The sequence below is a fragment of the Siniperca chuatsi genome, linkage group LG20, assembly GCF_020085105.1.
Source record: "Siniperca chuatsi isolate FFG_IHB_CAS linkage group LG20, ASM2008510v1, whole genome shotgun sequence".
NCBI lineage: Eukaryota > Metazoa > Chordata > Actinopteri > Centrarchiformes > Sinipercidae > Siniperca > Siniperca chuatsi.
Window position 1 is genome coordinate 15,644,368 of NC_058061.1, and position 21,233 is coordinate 15,665,600.

Below are 21,233 nucleotides of genomic sequence, written 5' to 3' on the forward strand. Positions count from 1 at the left end.
AGAAATGCCAAACCTGATTTCCGTGAAGAAGCCCAGTGATAGGGATGCTAAGCTCGAAAAACGAAAAGTACTATGCCCCGCCCTCTTACCGACATTGTGACGTTTCAACCAATCACAATCCTTCGCGCGGAATTTCAAACATTTTCAAATCTACATCCCTTTGCCGAAATGAGATTGTTCCGCCAAATTCGTAAACAAAATAGTCCCCATTATGTAAATGCAAGTTAAATTTGATGCAGACAACCAAATAGAACTTTAAAAACGTAGTAACACAAAAAATACATATATTATATCCCAAAACATCAATTAATACGAGTATTATGTTTAGATTAATGTGTATGTAATGTGGCGGAGTGATACTACGGCACCTCTCTGGAAAAGCCGAGAGACGGCAAGTGACGGCTGTTCAAGGTAGCTTACGTTAGCCATTCGTCGATGTACATTGTAGGGTGCGGTATGATATCTATTGTACTTTTAGTCTGATATGAAATTGTAGTAAAATTCTTCTTCGCCACATCTCCGTCGATGTTTATGGATTGCCAGAAATTGACGTGTCTTTGAACGGACTTCCAGGTAAAGCTACAACGCTTACAAATATTTGTCGTTCAATCTTGGCCACATATTTAAGTTTTGGCTAACTTAGCGTCACATGTTCCACTGAAAAACGTGTTGATTTGTAAATTAACTTCGTCTTTAATCTCACAAGTAATTTATACGTTTATCTATTTCTGACAGAGTATAATGTTACTATCGAGGCGACATTGCACGTGGGATAAAGCAGGCTTGTCAGCAGTGTGTTTTAACTTGAACTACTTAACGTTACTTAAACTACCAACGACTTGATTTGATTTGCAACGATAAGTCGAATTACGTTAAAACTAACGTTAAAAAATATTTTTAGCCAAAAAAAGATATCACTAGCTAACGTCAATTAGCTAAGTTAGTGATGTTTTTCGCACACATCTTGTCTTTGTTTCATGTTTCTGGAAGGCAATTATTTCTAACGTTAAAATGCTATGTTATCTAAAAATGGACGTTAATTTGACGTTGTTGTTTAGGTAGCGCTCTGTGTAGTTTTGACACTTGTTTTCTAACGTTCCTAGGTAACGTTACGAAAATGCCATTGCATGGAAAAATAGTCGTGATTAAGAGGACTGGAGGAGATGGGACTGAATTTCCTCTTACTGCAACGTGCTTATTTGGAAGGTGAGATATAATGTTTGCCAATGTTTTCAGATTTAAATTTGTTTTATCGTAATTGCACTAGTTTTTTATTTTAATATAAAGTTGTTAAGTGGAACAGTAAACACATGCACATGTTATGTTGGAGCCAGCATTTCCTATGTATAGCCTCATGTTGGGCTTGTCAGACGTGCTATAAACTGTTTTGGTTTGGAGGCGGGCCATCTACTGCTGATGTCAGAATAATAATAATAATAATAATACCTTTTTATTTGCACTGTTCTTACATCAAGTACAGCTGATCCTTATTGAATATTTAAACCCCCAGTTCACTTTACCTTACCTTTGGACCATGGAACATTTCATTCACTACTTATGAACAAGCACCACTTACGTGATGTAAACCTTTTTTGTTGACACATTTGTTTCTTTGTGATCTTTACAGGAAGCCTGACTGCGATATTCGTATTCAGCTTCCTCAAGTCTCCAAGGAGCATTGCAGAATTGACTTGAATGAAAATAAAGAGGTAACAACACATGGTGAACATGACCACATTCACTTGTCACAGTGTTTCATTTTAAAAGGATATCTGGGATAAAGAGGAATTGTACATTTAGTCACATTAATGTCTTCATATTTTGATCATCACAATGTTAATTTTGTAGATTTAAAAAAGAAAAAGTGTCATTGCTTAAATCACTTGTGAGTTCACTGTGGGAAATGTTGACCTAAATAAAGTAAAAGCCTAGCTTACACTGTTATTCTGCTTTGAGCTACTTTGACGGACTGTGCTTGAGGTGATTATTTATGTTTGTCTCTCTCAGGTCATTTTGACAAATTTGAGCTCAGTGAATCCAACTCGTGTCAACGGAGAGGCTCTGCAGCAGTCTGAGCGTTTGAAGCATGGAGATGTGATAACTGTTATTGACCGTTCTTTCAGGTGATTATTAGAAACATTTTACCACTTTTGTTGCCTCAGAGACTTTTGCCTTCCACAGTCACCAAATGATTTTACTACCAACATTTGCCCTTAAGTAATATGACCTTCAAGTGCATCGATTTATTTAAAAAAAAAAATAATAATAATAAATGTACCTAGGTATATTTTATAGACAAATAATGCAAAGTGCAAACATGCAATACATTTAAATCAAAAATCAGTTGTTGCCACTCTGTACAGTGTGTTTACTCTTGCTAGAAGGTACTGCCCACGAAATTACTCCATCTGAATTACACCATCCACTCAGTTAAATGAAAGACTTTGAGAAGCATAATCTGCTATCACCAGACCTCACACCATTTTCACTTGCATAATAAATGCGCCATTTAAGTATCTCTCACCAATTGCAAATGCATTTTGATTGTCTCTACAAGAGTTTTACAGTTATGTAGCCACACATGCACCATGTTCATTCTTATACATTAAATAGGACATTAAATCTAAGTACAGACAGAATGTGTTTAAAGAGCACATAAACCGGATGCAATGGAAATGGGAAAAGCTTACCACTTGTGACAAATGTAAATTAGGTTTTGCTTATATTTTGTTGCTAATTGTCATTTCAGGTTTGAGTACCCACCAGCACCCACACCAAAGAAGAGGTCTTCCATAGGAGGCAAAACTGAAACCTTCAAAGTAATTTACTTATTATTTATCTTTTATCATTTTTTTTGTGGGTTTTTTTGTTTGTTTTTTCATAAATGTGTTAATCAAAGTGTCTTATGCCTAGGTTCTTCAAGATCAGCAAGTGGGGGACACAGTCACCACTGAAAAAGGAGAAAAGAGGATCTCTGAAGTGTCCACAGGTGAGACTTGTGTGATAGTGGTTATTCTGAATTAGATGTATTTGAAGATAATGTTGCAGATTTAACGGTCAGTGCATTCCCAGACTTATTTCTTTAGGTGATTAAACATGATAGATCAAATGTTTTTAAAAATGGAGAAAGAAATTGTTTTGAATCTTCTATAGGTACAGAACCATGGATTTAATGATCCATTTCACAGTGCGCAGTGGTCAATGCTCTATCAAACAGATCCATTACAAAATACAAGTCTTTGTAGTTTCATATTTAGCTCAGTCTATAAACTATCAAGATCACTAAAAATGTTTTTGCAGCCCTTCTCTAACTCCCTGTCTGTTGATAGGGATTCAATGCCTGCAGTTTTTCTCCAGTCTAACACATATTATTTTTGTTTCAGTTTTATTTACACTATCACGTTTTACAAGCCTTTATGTGCGTTTCCCCCCCCCCATAGACCCTCATCTGAAAGATGGAACTAACCATGACAACATCCAGCGATCCCTGGAGAATACTGTGGAGGTGGAGTCCAAGGAGGATGATAGCCTGCTGCAAAGCAAGACCACCTCCCCCTTCAATGATCTGTATCAAATGATCAAAAAATCTCTGGATGTCAAGACTCCTCGGAAATCTTCTGCCAGTCTGCTTCAAACACCTACCTCGAGGTTTTGCACTCCAAAACCTTGTTCAGTCATGAAAAATTATGGAAAACCTGTCATTTCCACAGAAGACAAGAGCACTCCTAAGAAGAATGAAACTAAAGTCTCTCTTGGAGCAGGTGAAACTGAGGGGGAGGCTGGAAGAATAAGTAATGGGACCCCAAAGTCTGTTAAGAAGCAGAGGAAGTCCTTCCAGGTTCCTTCCACCGAGATGGCCAGACCCGAAGCTGAAAATGCTGCCAAGTCTGAAGCAACTTCACCCCAGAAGAGAAACCGTGCAACCCCTCCGAGGTTTACTGTATGTGAGGTTATTGAGCAAGTTTCCACTCAACTTCTCAAGTCACCTATGAGGAGGAGAAGCAAGGAGGCCACGCCAACCAAATCTGCAGTGACTAAGGAGCAAGAAGAGCAAGTAGTGACTTCTCCCAAAACACAGCATCTTCGAAAGGCATCACCAAGGAACTCAGGAAAAGCTGAAAAAAGTAATTAAGTATTATAATACTGTTGTTTCTCTTTGAATGTAAGAGTGTTAACCAGATTACAGTAATTATTGTAATCTGTGGGGTGCTTTGAGAACCACAAGGTGAGTCCCATTATATTACACTACAGGTATGAGGAAGAATATGTATCTTTGATTTTGGGGTAAACTGTCCCTTTTTTCAAGCATGTTTTAAGATATGCTTGGTTGTTACTGATGTACAATCATGTTTTAAATTAATTTCTTATAGTGACAGAGACATCCAAAAAACGCAAAAGTGGAGAACTTGCGGCCGACTTGCCCATATCACAAATGAAGAGGAAACGGGTTTCCTTTGGAGGTCACCTGAGTCCTGAGTTATTTGACAAACGACTGCCTCCTGACTCTCCATTACGCAAGGGGGCTGCTCCGCGGAGAAGCTTGTGTCTGTCTAAACCCAACCAGTCGCTCCTTAGACGAGCATCGGTCATCGGCTTGATAAAGGTAAGACTTTAATGGAGTATGATAACTCAAGTAATTTGATCTAACATTACAATTGTTATCCTTCATGTAATCATATTTAAAATGGATCTTGTTTTTGAAGTTTGAACAAGAGCATCCAGATGAGCAAATTATGCAATGTCCTGCAAAAATGAGGACTCCATTGCCTAAGAAGTCATCAAGTGCCAAGAATGCTTCTCCCAAGGCTGCATCTCCAGCAAAGAAGTCGCCAAAATCCAGGACCCCTTCTCCCAAGGCTGCATCTCCAGCAAAGAAGTCGCCAAAATCCAGGACCCCTTCTCCCAAGGCTGCATCTCCAGCAAAGAAGTCGCCAAAATCCAGGACCCCTTCTCCCAAGGCTGCATCTCCAGCAAAGAAGTCCCCAAAATCCAGGACCCCTTCTCCCAAGGCTGCATCTCCAGCAAAGAAGTTCCCAAAATCCAGGACCCCTTCTCCCAAGGCTGCATCTCCAGCAAAGAAGTCGCCAAAATCCAGGACCCCTCCTCCCAAGGCTGCATCTCTAGCAAAGAAGTCGCCAAAATCCAGGACCCCTTCTCCCAAGGCTGCATCTCCAGCAAGAGGATGGTCCCCCTTCAGAAACAAAGTAGAAACTCCTAAGGCCAATGGACAGCCTAAGAATCAATGCAAGTCTGTCACACCTGGAGTCCAGACCCCCACAGTACAAGGGCGCTTCTCTGTGTCACGCATCAGCACACCATCTCCAATTGCAGGTGATGCTGTTACTGACCAGGTGCCTTTAGTCACTCCTAAAATACCCCTGAGGAGGAAGAGCACCTCACGTAAGACTCAAAGTACGGCAAAGAGCGCTGTGAAAGTAATGCCTAGAAGAAGTGGCATTTCACGGGCATCTATGAAACGTATGTATCACTTAAATTAGAAATCTTGTTTTTGTTCCTTGCACTTTATCATCAATAGAAAACCTAATCCCAAACTATGTCAAAGTTGTCCTTGGTGCGTGTTAAGCAGAATGAGGTGTAAAGAGCAAAGTTCAAAGCCATTCAACTGTTATGTTTACCATTCAGTTTTATCATGTGTTGACTTCAAAATATCCCATCTTATTTCATCTATCAGTAATTTATAATTTATTAAAATGAAAACAGTAAACAGATAAACCTGAAAATTTACAGAAACCATTTACCGTCTTGACTCAAGTGTTCCCTTATTTTGAGTATTATACATATTATACATACATACATGCATGTATGTATAATATGCATACTTCATGATCTCAATAATGAGATTTAACATTTGTTTACTATATAAAGAATAATATCTGATGCAGTGGGGTTTGCTTTGGGGCTTCGCTTGTTTTTGTTTGTTCTTTGTCTTAATTTCTTTTCTCTCCTTTCAGTCTGGGCAGATGTTGTGAAATTTGGGCTGCCTAAGGCTCAAGTGGCTGCTCCAGCTAAAAAAATAGTCGCCAAAAAGACAACGAAGAAGACTGTGTCCAAACCACAGGTAAAGCAAGATACTGTAACAATTACAGGTTACGCTTATGTCATCGTAACAACTAAATATTTTTTCTAGTCTTGCAACCCTAACCCTTAATTAGTTGGACCTATTATAAACAAAGAACTTTGACTATATTTTGTTTTGCTATGTCTTTACTTTTAATAACTGTTAGGGGAAAACAATATTCTTGTTCCTTAATACAGGAATTTTTCAACAAATACACACTTAAATTAGAATGTTTACTTAAACTACATGTCTTTCTCAATCTCTCAGACCCCTGCAAGAGAACTCAAGGGCCATGTCAGCACTGGACATGCAAATTCACCTGTTACCATTGTTTTGAGCAGAGCTCTCATTCAAAAGGTTGTACAGCCAACTGGTGCTGCACCAAGACTGGTAACCAATACTGCACTCCTTAAAAAGAACATGAAAATGGATGAGGACTTGACTGGTAATTACCCCTTTTCCATCCTGACAAATGGCAACACTTGTTCTTGGTAGTGTATTTTGGACTTGAACATTGTACCTGCTCATGTTGTGTGTTGTTTTCAGGAGTTTCTGAAATGTTTAAAACCCCTGTAAATGAAAGGATGAGGAGATCTGTTATCAATGACACAAGTGCCATGAAGACACCAGTGGGAGGTCTTGGCACATCTGTGGTAGAACCATCAATGTTGAACACACCAGAGGAGCCAGGTAATGTGTGTGGGTGTGGTGGCGTTGTTAGGAGAGAACCAAAGCATGACATTTGTATTCTGCATTATCGATAAGACTAAGGAGTTTTTCAAATCAGGTCAGTTAGATAATTCAATTAGCAAACTAATAAAATGTGACTTGTTTTACAGGCGAAATGATGGTTTCACCACTGAGTGTTTCATCATCAGTGAAAGACACAAACTACAACAGCGAGGCAGTCCAACGCCTCCTCCAAGAATCTAGCTTCGTCAGTGACATCCCTGCTTTGGAGACTAACTCTGATTCTAGTGAACAGCAGTGCACAGATTTGAAGACTACCTCTGTAACAACTCCCAAACAGAAGCCTGAATTACCGGAGTGTCTCACTGGAGTGAAGAGGATCATGATGACGCCAAGACAGAAGGCTGAGGCTATTGAGGACTTGAGAGGGAGACTTCTGAGAACTCCTAAACAGAAGCCTGAACTGCAGGAGTGCCTCACCGGAGTAAAGAGGATCATGAAGACCCCAAGACAGAAAGCTGAGCCTGTTGAGGACCTGAGAGGGAAGATTTTGAAAACTCCTAAGCAGAAACCTGAACCGCAGGAGTGCCTCACCGGAGTAAAGAGGATCATGAAGACCCCAAGACAGAAAGCTGAGCCTGTTGAGGACCTGAGAGGGAAGATTTTGAAAACTCCTAAGCAGAAACCTGAACCGCAGGAGTGCCTCACCGGAGTAAAGAGGATCATGAAAACCCCACAATGTGAGGCTGAACCTCTCGAAGACCTTCAAGCAAAACTTCTGGAAACTCCCAAAGTTCTAGAGGCTGGTGATGTGAGTTTGGATGGTGTTAAGGAACTTGTTGAGACACCAGCACACATGCAAGAATCTGAAGACCTATCTCAAATGACAGACATGAAAACTCCAAACATGAAGAGCTCCCCATTGGTATGTCTCACGGGTATCAAGAGAATAATGAAGACACCCAAGGAAAGAAGTGCTCCAGTTGAAGATATGGATGGCGTGAAGAGCCTCATGAAAACTCCTAGAGATGAGAATGAACCTCTTGAGGAGAACTTGAGTATTAATTCACCAGTGGAAGACTTTGAGGGACTTCAAGAGCTCGTGGAGGAGCCACTGATTGATCCCACAGGACAGCTGGAGACAAATGAGGTAATAATGGAAACACAAGCTGTTTTTGCAGTTTATCATTTCATTGATGTAACCTGGGTCTAAACATTTAGGCGTTTAGACTTCAAAATCAACAATTTATCCTACTATTGTCTGTGTACATTTCACTAAACCTACCCTTTCAGCGTTTCCCTAACCTCTCCTGGAGTAACCCTTGTCCTGCATGTTTTAGATCTCGCCCAGCTGATTTTTAAATGATCAGCTTGTTATCAAACAGCTTCAGGAGTTCATAAGGATTTGATCATTTGAATCAGCTGGGTTGGAGCAGGGAGTGATCTAAATCATGCAGGACAAGGAGAACTCCAGGAGAGGGAAACCCTGATTTACAAGACATTTGTTGTCTGCATAGTTTACTTGTTTTATTTCAGAGTGCTAGTTGTCCAAATTGTTTGCATTTTTAAATATTTTTTTTAACAGGTTGAAGATCAAACGCCTCTGGATTGTGGTGGAGACGTTGCAAAAGGTGAGTTGGTTTTTAAATTTAATAACAATAATGTTAGATGAGTAGTAAATTACATTACTTAGTGGTTATGTAAGCTGCATTACAATGATGAACTGATTATTATTGTGGTTTAATTGTCTTCTCTCCTTATATAGAACTAGACTTTGCCCATGAGGAGCCACAAGACGATGTGCCATCAGATGTGATCGATGTGCCCCAAGTTGAGATGGGAAAGGGTACATTTACTAATATTTTAAATTGGTTTATGTTAAAATGACTTGTTAATGAGATAGTTTGTTTGTTTTATATAAAACGTGGACTTTGAGATGTCAACGTTATGGAAAATCTGCATATTGATATACCTTTTTTTATGCCTAAAACCTAATGCAAGTATTTAAACAGCTAAAAACTCAACCATAACTTGTTTTTCTTATTTTTATCTATATTATTTTTTTATTTTAGAAGCAGATGCAAATGAAGTTATTGATGACCATTTAGAGGAGGTGCCAAATGGACACGATGATAATGAATCATCAGATGCCATGGAAACTATCTCTCAAGCAACTATAGATGAGAATTTATCTGTGGAAGAACCTGAAGTGGAGGCTGCTACTGGCAAAGTCACAGACATGGAAACTGCTGGAGATCCTGACCATGAAAAGAAATCTGTTCGAGGCAGAAGGGCAAAAACAGTGGAATCTAAAGCAGCTGAGGATAAACAGGAGGCAACAGAACATTCTGAAGATCCTGTCGTCCCTGCTCCAATCAGAGGAAGAAGAGGGAAGAAAACTGAAGCTATTGCAGCACCTGCTGTTAGACAAACGACAAGAAGCAGAAATGCAAAGACCACTGAAGGCAGGGATGTTGACCTCACAACGGAGAAAAGTGCTCTGCCTCCCAAAGTTGCCCTTAAGCCTAAAAGAGGAAGAAATGCCAAAAAAGCATCTACTGATCAAGCTGAAACTGTCCAAGAGGTTGCCACTGAAACTGAAATGGTGCCACCTGAGAGTGAACAGAGTCCCCCGGTTGATGTAGCAAATGAGAGTGCAGCACCCCTGGAGAAGGCCGTGTTGAAGCCCAAGCGAGGTCGAAAAGCTAAACAACCTGAACAGTCGGTGCCAGAGCAGCAAGATTTGCCTTGTACTCGCAATGGTGATGTTCCCCAAGCTGACCTAGCAAAAGGTATGTCATCTTTCTTTTATTGTTTCTGCTTTCATGTTGTTGGTTTAAACTGAAATCACTTAAAACTATTTCTGACCCCGTGCAACACATGTAAAAGTGAGGGAATTTGATAAATGTAAATAAAATGTTTTGGAGAGTTAGCAATTGTGGGTGTCCCATTAACCAAAGTGAGACATGGGACATTTGAGTTAGCTCTAAACAAACAAGTGTTTGACTAAAGTATGTGCTCTGTGCTTTTAAGGAACAGTTTTATCCCTTTTTACCTAAAGTGTTTTTACAATATTAATGTATTGCCTTGAATGCTCAACCACTGTAATTGTAAAGATATCATTTCTCCTTTGTTTTCCCCTATTATTTTAAAAGCATATGCAAATGAAGTCTGTGGTGACCAGCTGGAGGCGGTGCCCAATGGAAGTGACGAAAATAAATCATCAGATGCCATGGAAACTGTTCCCCAGGCACCTGTAACTGAGAGTGTACTTGAAGTGGAGACTGCAACTTGCAAAGTCACAGAAATGGATGCAGCTATTGTTCAGAAGAAATCTGTTCGAGGCAGAAGGGCGAAACTAATGGAATCTAAAGCAGCTGAGGATAAACAGGAGGCAACAGAACATTCTGAAGATGCTGTCGTCCCTGCTCCAGTCAGAGGAAGAAGAGGGAAGAAAACTGAAGCTACTGCAGCACCCGCTGTTAAACAAACGACAAGAAGCAGAAATGCAAAGTCTCAAGAAAGTACCTCTGATCAACCTGAAATAGTACCAGATAATGCTGTGGAAACAACACTGGTTTCCACTGAAGCTGCGAGTGACCAGACTTCTCCTATAAATACCCATCAAGAAGAAGATTATCCTGCAGAGGAAGCTGTTGTGAAGACCATTAGAGGGAGAAAAACTAAACAAACACCTGTTGAGCCACCTCAACTAGAGCCAGAGAAAAATGAAGTTGTGAATGACAAGCATCTGATGGCTCAACCTCAAAAGTCCATCCCTACTCTTGGAAAACCTAGAAGAGGGAGAAAGACAAAACCTGATACTGTTGAACAAAATGACGTGGCAGAAGACACCGTTGTTACTGTGGAGACCAAGCAGCAGTCTCTGCCTCCAGTCAGGGCTAAGAGGGGAAGAAATGCCAAACAGGAAGAACAAAAGCTAGAGAACGATGGCCAGACTACTTCAGTTGAGACTACTAAACCCCAGGAGCCGGTTAAAAAATTGAGAACCAAGAAGGCAGAGCAAGACTATGTAGAACCAAGGGAAGTCCAAACCGTTGACATGGTTGTCCCAGAGGAGGCTGAAGCTCCACTTGTTGCTGAGCCAGTTAAGATGAATGAACATGCTACCGTGGCTGCAAAACCCAGAAGAGGAGGGCGAAAAGCAAAACAAGACACTGAGAGTGAAACCCCTGTCGAATCCACTGAGGTCCAAGAGGTCCCTGCTGTCAGCGCCACAGACAAACTCAAACGGGGTAGGAGAGGAAAACAAGTTACTGAAGAGGTTGGAGTCACTACTGTAATATCAGAGGAAAAACCTGACCATGAGCTGGAAGCTGAAGAGAAGAATAACACTGAGCCAGATGAGTCAGTCATTAAACATAGCAGGGCAAGAGGGGGGAGAACTGTGAAAAATGAAGTTTCACAAGCCATTCCAGCCAAGAGAGCCCGTCGAGGTGCAGCTCTTCCCCTTGAGGAGACCAATGCAAAATCAGCGGTCCTGGTTTCAGAGTCTGCGTCAACTTCATTACAGCCAGTGAAGAAGGGGGGACGTGCAGCAGCAAAGCCCGCAACAGAAGATGTCAGTGACCAGGCAAATCCCACTGAAGACTTACGCAGTGCTGTTGTGGACATAAAAATGTCCAAAAGATCTGTGAGGTGGAAATCAGACTTGCAAGTCTCTGAGATTTCAAAAGTAACACCTGTAAAGGCAGTCCGAGGCAGGAAGTCAAAACTTGGACACCAAGTTGACACTGAAAGCAAAAATGTGTCAAAGGATGGCAACAAAACTGAAGAGAAGGAACTCTCAGATGAAGTTGTCGAAGCTCAGCCCGTCAAGAGAGCAAGGCGAGGAATAAAGGTCGCTGATGTAACCGCTGGCGAAGCAGTGTCCACAAGCAAGGTGAAAAGTGTTGCCGCTGAGGCACAGCCAAAAACCCGAAGTGGAAAATCAGTAAAGAAATAAAAGCATTTGTATATGTTCTTAATCATAATTATTTTTTTCCTTCTATTTTTGAAACAGTCATTTTTTAGGTTGATTGTATGGCATTTTAGAAAGAAGTTTTATAGACTGAAAATGAAGCACTGCTTTTTTTTCCAATGCAGCAGGGAATCTTGTTTTAACCATTTATGTTGTGACAAGTTGTGTTGTCCATTACTTTGCAAATATTTTTTATGTTGAAAGAAGTGGTTATTAAATTTCTTTGTACAATGGGGAAAAAATGGTCTGAATTTGTCTTAATGTCCAAAAATGTATTTGGGGCTCTGTGCATCCACATATGGGGTTAAAATGACTGGGATAATTCACCAAATGGCTTGAAAGACACTGGGCACACCTGAAGTTTATATGTAGCCAATTGTAGGTAGAGATACTGGTCTGTTGACTCCATCATTTAAATGTTTTTTCAGTTAAATAAAGTGCTGGAAGATGAGACAGAAGGGAAATGGAATTACATTTGCTGCCATGTGCAAGTTAGTGTTACTGCAGGTCTTTTTTTCTTTAATTCTTCATGAGCAGAGGCAAGAGGTTAAATAACATTGGTTTATTCAGAGCATATAAAACCTTACTTTCTAGGAGGGGTTAGCAAGAGTGAGTCAGGCAAGTGTAAATTGGTGTATAGATTAAGGTTTAAAAAAAGAATTCCACTGAGCTTTTAGCCTAGATTGGGCCTTACTGCAGTAAATGCCCTGCCTTTGCAAATTTTTAAGTTAAATATTTATCTTTAAGTTTGGATTCCCCATCAACCCACATTACAGAATAATTAGTAGAGCTTAGTATTTACTACTTAAGACATTTCATTCCATTTCCTTGGATATTGCTAAAATAAACTTAATTCTTGGAGACCTATCAAAACTGTTGCCGTTGTTCAGACATCACTTAATTGCAGTAGCATATTGAAAAATAAAAAGGTAAGTTATGTAACCAGTGCGATAATACATTTTGAACAGTCTTACTAAACCAATATAAAACTTACTTAAAATCAGCACAGTAGCTGGATGTGTTTATCTCATGAAAAGATACAGAATTCCCATTATTTCAGGCTTTGCAGCACAAATAGATCAAATTTGATTGACCGGAACTGTGATAAATCAGGAGAGCAACTCGGACACATTTTGTAGACGGACTTGAAACAAACGCGGGGTCGACGCTGGTGGGAGATTTGAGCGAGAGGCGCCTGGGCAGCAGTCGGCCTCAAATTTGACTGACGACTTTGGTGGTTGACTTATTTCTTGCTTTAACATTACATTTTACGTTTTGCCATCATGGAGGCAGATAGTGACATAAAAACGACGCCGAGAGGGTTTCAGTGCACCCTGTGCAATGTCAATTTACCAAACAGTAAGTAACGTAAGCTAACTTAGCCACATGTGAGTCAATTAAACTTCCAATTGATGTTTCCAGTTACCCCTCGTAACTTTTTCTAGGCAGGTGGCTAAGAGTATTATCGGACGAAAAATTCCAGCTAACTTTAAGCCACGAGGGGGATGGAAAACCACATTACTGGCCCTTCTAAAATGAACGACATAACGTCAGTGCATTGTTAGAAAAGTTAAGTTAGCTAATGTTATACTGTACTTGCCAAAGCGTTTTAATGTATTGGATACATTTGTCATGTTTTGCATGGTTTGTTAGCTAAACCAGTCTTGCACACTGCGTTGAACAGCTATAATTGCATGTAATTGCTGGATGGCGTTTTGATCTTTTAAGCAGTGATATAAGTTTTTCTGATGCAGTATTACTCATATATTTTAATTTCCTGCAGTGCCAAGCTTGGAACAGCATGTCAAAGGGCGGAAACACCAGACGTTGAGCACTGTGCGTACCACCAGGAAGACTCAGGAGCAGCACAGTGTGTTTGTCAGTGGCATCAAGCCTGACATCTCTCGGACTGACATAGCTGAGTACTTCGAACGGTTTGGGCCTGTCTCAGATGTTATCATGGATAAAGACAAGGTCAGTCAGCTGTTCTCAATGAGATACAGCTCAAATGATGTTCATAGCCTCACAGTGCTCATCTTTACAGTTTGTGTCCATAACAAGAGCGCTGGCAGTCAATTTCTTTGCAGCATATGGAAAGTGACTGATGAACCCCAATGTAGTCTGACTGAGATGTGTCACTCTGCACTCGCAGGGTGTGTACGCCATCGTGCAATTCAGTGAGACTGACAGCATACAGGCAACCCTGTCCTGTGTTGAGCATCAGATGAAAGGCTTGAAGCTGCGTGTCAAACCCCGGGAAAAGAAGGATTTCAAGTTGATTCCCAAGAAGAAGAATGACTTCCAGAACCTCCAGCAAGTTCTCGACCGTCTCAAACCTCAGCTGTGTCAATTGGTGTCTGTAAGCATCCTGTTGTCAAGTATAAAGTGTGGGTCTGTAAGGATGGAAAATGCACTTGGTTGTAAGGAGTGTTACAGCCTCTAGGAGCTGCTAGTGGAGCCTTTTAAATTCTTGAGTCTTAATTTAGTTCCATACTACAGTATATCTTTATATTAACCATAAAATCATCTAGTTTAACATAAAATATACACATTATACTATACTAACTATAACTTGTGCATTACATACTAATGTTAATAGCACATAGTTTTGGAAGTTGTTGTAGAAAAAAACTTACTTTTGGCATTAAACTGACAGGAAACTGACACACTTTAGTCAAACACTGTTAGATTAGTATATATTTGGACTATTTAGTCAATGAGAATAGACCAGCTTATTATAACATGTATGTGTGTTATCAAGGTGTCACATTAACAAAGGGACAATGGTGGTGTCCTTTGTCATCCAGGTGGATGCACAGATGCAGTATATTGTAGAGCGATGTCAGCTGGGAGAAAACGAAAAGAAGGCCCGAGGCTTGCTGGTTCAACTCCTGCAAGAGGTTTTCGTAGAGTTTTTTCCAGGTGACCTTTGTAACCACTCCTACAGAGAGTCAACTTTTGAAATTTTGTCTTACACAATGATAACTGTGTAAAAGTTTGTTGTAGGTTGGCTCTCTCACTTTTAATACGATGTTTGGATGGGTTGCAGACAGCCAGATTCTGCCATTTGGTTCATCTGTCAACACTTTTGGCATCCACTCCTGTGACTTGGACCTGTTCCTGGACCTGGAAAACACCAAGGTGTTCCAGGCCCGTGCCAAGTCCACCGCAGAACAGGTCTGACATCTTTACATAAACAGTAATCGGTACCTATAAAGTGCTTGCTTTTTTATTTTAACAATGCACAATTTATAGCCAAAATATCAAATATTGTAACTTTACAGGGAGCCTGCTGTGTATTGAAACATCCTCCTTTTTCTTTTGTCTTCCCTATTTCTTCAGGCTGGGGAGGGCATGTCAGATGATGGCCGCTCTGAAGACTCCATCCTGTCTGATATTGACCTGTCCTCTGCCTCTCCGGCAGAGGTCCTGGACCTTGTGGCAGCAATCCTTAGACGCTGTGTCCCCAGCGTGCACAAAGTCCAGGTGGTCAGCAGCGCTCGTCTCCCTGTAGTCAAGTTCCATCACCGTGAGCTTAACCTGCAGGGGGACATCACCATTAACAACAGGTCAGTCGAGGATTCTTAGTATTTCCTTGATACTGTGTTGCGTCAAAAGTCTTCAGATGTGATGAGAAATGTTGTTTTTAACTTGTGCAGTGAGCAGAATTACTTTATGGTTTCCTTTTCTCCTATCCTGTATCCCTCTCTAGACTAGCAGTAAGGAACACCCGCTTCCTCCAGCTGTGTTCAGGGATAGAGGACAAGCTGAGGCCTTTGGTGTACACAATCCGTTACTGGGCCAAGCAGAAGCAGCTGGCTGGTAAGATGAAATGACTTGCACCTTAGAGACGGATGCAATTTTTAAAAAAGATTATTGTGTTGTGGTTATCTGTGTATTTAGGTAGTTCATTTCATTTTTTGGTCAACAGATGTCAGTAGAACTTCACTTGCCCCTTTGTGTTCATGTTGGGATCTGTTTGGACACACTGATTTGCATTGCCTTTTAGTGTCTTGTTATGGAAGCTGTGGTTTAAATAAATAAAGCAGACACAAGTACAGCTCCTTTTTTTGTGTTGAAATATAGGCAGTGTTTCTTTTATAGAGTTTAATCTTAATCTTAAAGAGTTGTTCTTTACTGAAGAGCACACTAATTACCTCCTGGGGCATATCTTTTTGATTCCCTTTGATGAATAATAGCCTCCACACTGCCAGTGCAGTTTACAATAAGGAACTTGTGCAGAGTGATTAGCAGAGCAGGATGGAATCGGTTGCATGTAAGGGTTGTTGTAATCCAGAGTTAAGATTTTGAAGTGATTGCATAGATCAGGGTTGCCAGGTGCCAAAAACCAAGTAATCGTAAAAAAAAAAAAATAAATAAAAAACACAAATAAGAAAAAATTACTGAATTCCAGAAGTAAACTTTCTAACTTCTGTTAAACATTATATGAAAGAAGTAAGTTTGCAAAGAGGTTTTAAGTGGCGACAATGACTGTTGTCCAAATGAGTGCTTTACCATTTTACTATTATAAAAAACTAAAACTACGACACTTGAAATTGTTGTACATTTAGGGGCTTTAGAATGAGTATGAGTATACATCATACAAAGGGCTAAATTATTGTACAAATAGTCATTTTTGAATACCGGGCTTTACACCAGCGGAGATTCCCTTTTTTAACAGCAATGTAACGCAGCTGGTTTTTCTGTATCACTTAACAATGACGTTGCCCTTTTATGAGATGATCATAGTTTCCTGTCAACTAATAACAACACAACCACGTGTGTTGTGACGTGTAGGTAATCCCAGTGGTGCCGGTACCCTGCTCAACAACTATGCTCTGACACTGCTGATCATCTTCTTCCTGCAAAACTGTGAGCCTCCTGTTGTCCCCACAGTGGACGAGCTCAAAGACATGGCCTGTAAGTGCGGCATTGCTCCTGCACTCAATGGGCCTCATGCAAGAACATTTTTGTATTAAGTTTGTCTTAGTTATATATTTTTAATTTTAATACATTTTCTGTATCGTATTTAAATTCCAAATGCATTCAGATTAAGACCATTATGATTTCAGGTCAGTTCATGACTCGTTCGACAGGTCTGGACCACTCGTGAATTTTCTTCATACCTAAGAGAAAATTCTAAGTAGGAGAAAATCGGTGAATGCCACAAATTCTCTCTCCACTCAAGAATGAATCTGGTCGTACGAGTGATTCTTGCATGTGGCCCAATGTGTCTTGATCCCTGCTTCTACATTTCTGTACAATTAACAATTTAAGCAGTCTTCGTGAACAAAAACAGGGAACAAATAAAAATGTTTTCCAGTTGATGTGTACTTTAAAATAGATACAAGCCAAAGCCTTCAGACTGCAATTAGGACAGCAAATTGTTTGCACATTATGTGTTTATGTATGGTGATGTTTGGATTAGATTAGAGATATCAGTAGGTCTCTATTTCAGTGTTCCAAATATTTCACTTTTTATCATATGGATTTTTTCAGACTGGTAAAAATTACTTCCATATTGTAGATAATTTTAACCGTCCCATACAATGAAAATGACATGTTAATTTATTTGTTTTGCTGTCATTTCAATGCTATTTGTTAACCTGTTTATTACCTCCTTTGCAGGTGATGAGGAAGAGTGTGTGATTGAGGGCTGGAACTGCACCTTCCCTAGTCAGCCTATTGCTGTGCCCCCCAGCAAGAATACACAGGACCTCTGTAAGTGAGAGTAATTGAAAAAAGATAAATGTGTCCGAGATTCCCGGTGACATGATTTATGTAACCTAGCTTCTTCATGAGTTCTAAATATGACTTAATGTAACCTCTTAAATATCACCACTACAGACCCTAAATGTCACATTTTATGTTCATGTATGTCTCTATCTAGGTACCCTGCTCGCCGGCTTCTACTCCTTCTATGCTAAGTTTGATTTTGCCAGTAGTGTCATATCTGTCAGGGAGGGGCGTGCACTCCCAATCACTGATTTCATCAGCCAGCATAAAGAAGAGGTGGTCATGCAAGAGGAACAACCCACCAAGTCCCATCACCACAGTCCCAAACTGGGCCCCCTAAATCTCTTAGACCCCTTTGAACTCTCCCACAACGTAGCTGGAAACCTGAATGAGCGCTCTCAGCGCAGCTTCCAGAGGGAGTGCCAGGAGGCTGACAAGTACTGCCGCAGCCTGCAGTACCAGCGCAAATCCATCAAGGGGAAGTCATGGGGGCTGGTGCGCTTGTTGACCCCCCATGGCGAGGTCCCACATGCCAAATCAGAGCAGCTGACCATCAGCATCCCCTTCAAATCAGCGGTGCTCCCTGAAGTGCTGCGTAATCAGCTGCACATGGCGGGAGATGGTTTCCGGCTGCTGTGGTTTCAGAAGGTTTGCTCTGCCGTGGAGGGAGTCTTCCAAAGTGTTCTCAGGTGTCACCTTGCTCCCTCCACAGACGGCGTCTTTGGTGAGGATTCAGCTGTCGATGCTGCTGAGGAAATGGAATCTCCCTCAGCTTCCCTCAACACATCAACAAATGACAGCTGTGACAGTGTCGAATCCCAAAACGAAGTCAGCCCTCTGGGTACAGCTGTGGTCGGTGGCAAAAGGCCACTATCGTCTGGCAGCGATGCTTCTGTGTCACCTCAAGGCAAAAAGCCAAGACTGGCTAAAAGAGGCAAGCCTGAATTCCCTCACTGGATCTGTGTGCAAAGGCACATAGTGTGGGCTGGCAGGAGGAAAGTGAGAAGGGAGCTGATCAAAGATACAGACTCGAGGCCAGAGGGCAGCTGCATGGAGCTGGAGTCCCAGGTCACAGCTCGCATCATAGAAAAGGAGCCAGAGCTCAAGGAGCCCCTGGAGTTCAAGGTTCAGCCCCAGATGGTGGGTGGGACAGAAAGCACAAGGGCAGTGCTCAAGTTGGAGCCAAGCAATGACAAAGCAGGAGTTTTTCATGACTTCTTTCATTTCCTGGAAGCCTTCTTACCTAAGATGGTAGAGACATTACTGGAGAAACAAGTGGGTAGTGCCTAAAATGGGACTGGTTTCAGATGTGTCCATTAAAATAAGAATTTTGTGTTTTCTTTGTTTTGAATCAAAGATGCCATTACTGCTACTTGTATTAACCCTTGAGAGTTTGACATAAATGAGCGACACTGTGGCTTTATATTGACCAGGCATCAATTATTATATTTGTAAATAAGGGCTTTGTCAGAACTTCAAGTTTGTAATGTTTTCATGTATACTGTATATTTGTAGGTATGAGTTTGTTTCAGAATGAGATTTCCTGATGAAGCCTACTTTTATGTTTGAGATGTGGCTTGGTTTTAGTACATTTCTGTTTAAAATAATGCTCTTAAATGATGAAGCTTTAAAGGGGAACTTCAGTGGCAGCCATTTGGTGTACACAGCATCTGATGCTGTCTTCAAATGAATAAAAAAAAAAAAAAAAAAAGGCTTTGTAAAACACTGCCTCATTCTATACACAGTAGTTGTGATTAGTCAGGACCATGTATACATTTATTTTTCCTTCAAACATCATCTTTAAACTGTCACTTTTTCATAAAGAATCTGTAATTGTAGTTTAACATAGTTGCAGGAACGGGGTCGATGCTTTGGTTTAACTTGTGTCATGGGCTGCCAGAAAGGGCCGTTGACCAGAGCTTTTATCCAGTCAGGTCTTCGCTCATACGACTGAGACAGATGAGAGTAATTATTCAGGTAGGCAGACTGCTTTATTATACCAGGACAAACAGGAGCTGAGGGATGCACAGAGCTCCCCTGTGCTGATTAACATCATTCATCTCACTTTTAAAAGATGGCCAGCAGGTTAGATGGGGCTATGAAGATGGCTGTGATGATGAAGGTGTTTGAGACAGCTTACAGCATGTTTATCTGCTGCTGTTTTGCATTACTGATGGGATGTTTGTTGTGGTCATGAAATGAAAGATAAAACTGTCTTATATGACCCAAAGATTCAATACATTTGTGGTCCAGCAGAATTCCTAATCAGAGTAGTAGTCAGAAAATAGCAAAAATGTGTAATTGCTCCAAAGTTTATTGCCAAATCAAATGAGCAATAGTGTGTGTTTTAAGCTTTTAAAAAAAAAAAAAAAAAAGATGATTTTGGCCCAAAATATTTGTGGTTAAGTTTTGTTTGACATTCATCAGAAAGACAAATGTTGCATTATGACTCTGCTTGAACCACTTGAATATGCTCAAAATATTGATTTTTTTTTTTTTTTTTTTTTTTTTTTTTTTTTTTTTTTTAGCCATGCTAGCAGCATAGCCCTGGGGATGGAAATGTTGGTCTTTGGTCCAGACTGAAATACCTCAACTATTTAATGGATTGCCATGAAATTTTGTACAGACATCCATGGTCTGGAGAGGATTAATCCTACTGACTTTCCCTTTAGAGCCACCAGCAGGTCGAAGTTTTCACTTATTCTGTGAAATACCTCAACATCTACTAGATGGATTAGCACCAAATGTTACAGGCTACAGGTCATGGTTCCCAGAGGATGAATTCTAATGAACTTGGTGATTCCCTGACCTTTCCTCTAGTGCCACCATGAGCTTTACATTTGTGGTTTCTAGTTAAATATCTCGACAATTATTAAATGGATTGCCATAAAATTTGGTACAGACATTCATGTCCCCCTCAAAATTAATTGTTATAGCTGGTAAATCGTTAACCTTTCATCAAGCGCCATCATCAGGTCAAAATTTCACTTTGTCAGATACTTTGCTTTATGACAAAATACCTACAAAACAAATGTTATTCCAATATGGAAAATTAATAAACAGAATTCCCCCTTCCACCCAAATACTAATTACATTCCCTTCAGCCTCAGCTGTATTTTGTTTATTGCTAATTGGTAAATGTTAGCTTGCTAACAAACTAAGATGCGAACATGATAAACCTTATACCTGCTAAACATCAGCTTGTTAGCATGCCGGCATCAGCATTTACCTCAAAGTTAACTTTAGCTTCACAAAGCTGCTAGCATGGCTGTAGACTCTTGTTTTTGTTGTTGTGGCTTGTGTTTTGTCGGCTGAAACACTGACCATTCTCGTTTGTGTTTATTTTTCTGAGCTTTTGATGGCATATCACTTGAACATCAGCCATTTACTTTGACTCACACTCCAGGCTACTCCAATATCACCATGCCTTGTTTTTCAAAGGTGCTCCTGATATATGGTCTCTCACACAAACACCTCTAAGCCAGAGAATCAAAATGATTGATATCAAAGCTGGGGGGGTGTTTGCTTTTGGCCAAGAAAACAAACCGTTACTAGTTGTTCTGATAAGACTCATACTAGCTATTTTCTTCAAGTTTCCCTTCATCAAGAAAAGCAATCGTAAATCATCAGGTATTGATGACCAACCAATTCAGTTACATGTTGCTCGTTTGCTCTAATTACTATAAGAATTGATTGTGGTGGGCATTTGTATGTGTGCTGCGTCTTTCAGACTGTTGAGCCTATTCT

At 40.4% G+C, this 21,233-nt stretch overlaps 2 protein-coding genes across 5 annotated transcripts; both read left to right on the forward strand.

Annotated features, from left to right (window-relative positions):
- Positions 1–387: 387 nt before the first annotated feature.
- Positions 388–11,992, forward strand: mki67 (marker of proliferation Ki-67). 4 transcript variants are annotated; one of them, XM_044179722.1, is made up of 18 exons: positions 388–573; positions 1,104–1,206; positions 1,628–1,709; positions 2,008–2,123; positions 2,750–2,819; positions 2,914–2,989; positions 3,441–4,124; positions 4,371–4,603; positions 4,704–4,805; positions 4,857–5,478; positions 5,973–6,079; positions 6,347–6,524; positions 6,626–6,769; positions 6,919–7,919; positions 8,355–8,400; positions 8,535–8,615; positions 8,842–9,561; positions 9,925–11,992. In XM_044179722.1, exons 2-18 carry the CDS (start codon positions 1,118–1,120, stop codon positions 11,733–11,735), a joined length of 6,162 nt encoding a protein of 2,053 aa, XP_044035657.1. In that variant the 5' UTR covers positions 388–573; positions 1,104–1,117; the 3' UTR covers positions 11,736–11,992. The 4 variants fall into 4 exon arrangements, with proteins under 4 accessions (XP_044035657.1, XP_044035658.1, XP_044035654.1 ...); XM_044179723.1 differs by having other exon boundaries at positions 4,908–5,478; XM_044179719.1 differs by having other exon boundaries at positions 4,704–5,478.
- Positions 11,993–12,847: 855 nt separating this feature from the next.
- tut1 (terminal uridylyl transferase 1, U6 snRNA-specific) lies at positions 12,848–19,710 on the forward strand. Its single transcript, XM_044179724.1, has 10 exons — positions 12,848–13,109; positions 13,534–13,724; positions 13,903–14,109; positions 14,558–14,672; positions 14,800–14,927; positions 15,093–15,319; positions 15,463–15,572; positions 16,548–16,670; positions 17,379–17,471; positions 17,641–19,710. The coding sequence occupies exons 1-10, from the start codon at positions 13,034–13,036 to the stop codon at positions 18,774–18,776; spliced, it is 2,406 nt and encodes an 801-aa protein (XP_044035659.1). The 5' UTR covers positions 12,848–13,033; the 3' UTR covers positions 18,777–19,710.
- The last annotated feature ends 1,523 nt before the right edge of the window (positions 19,711–21,233 follow it).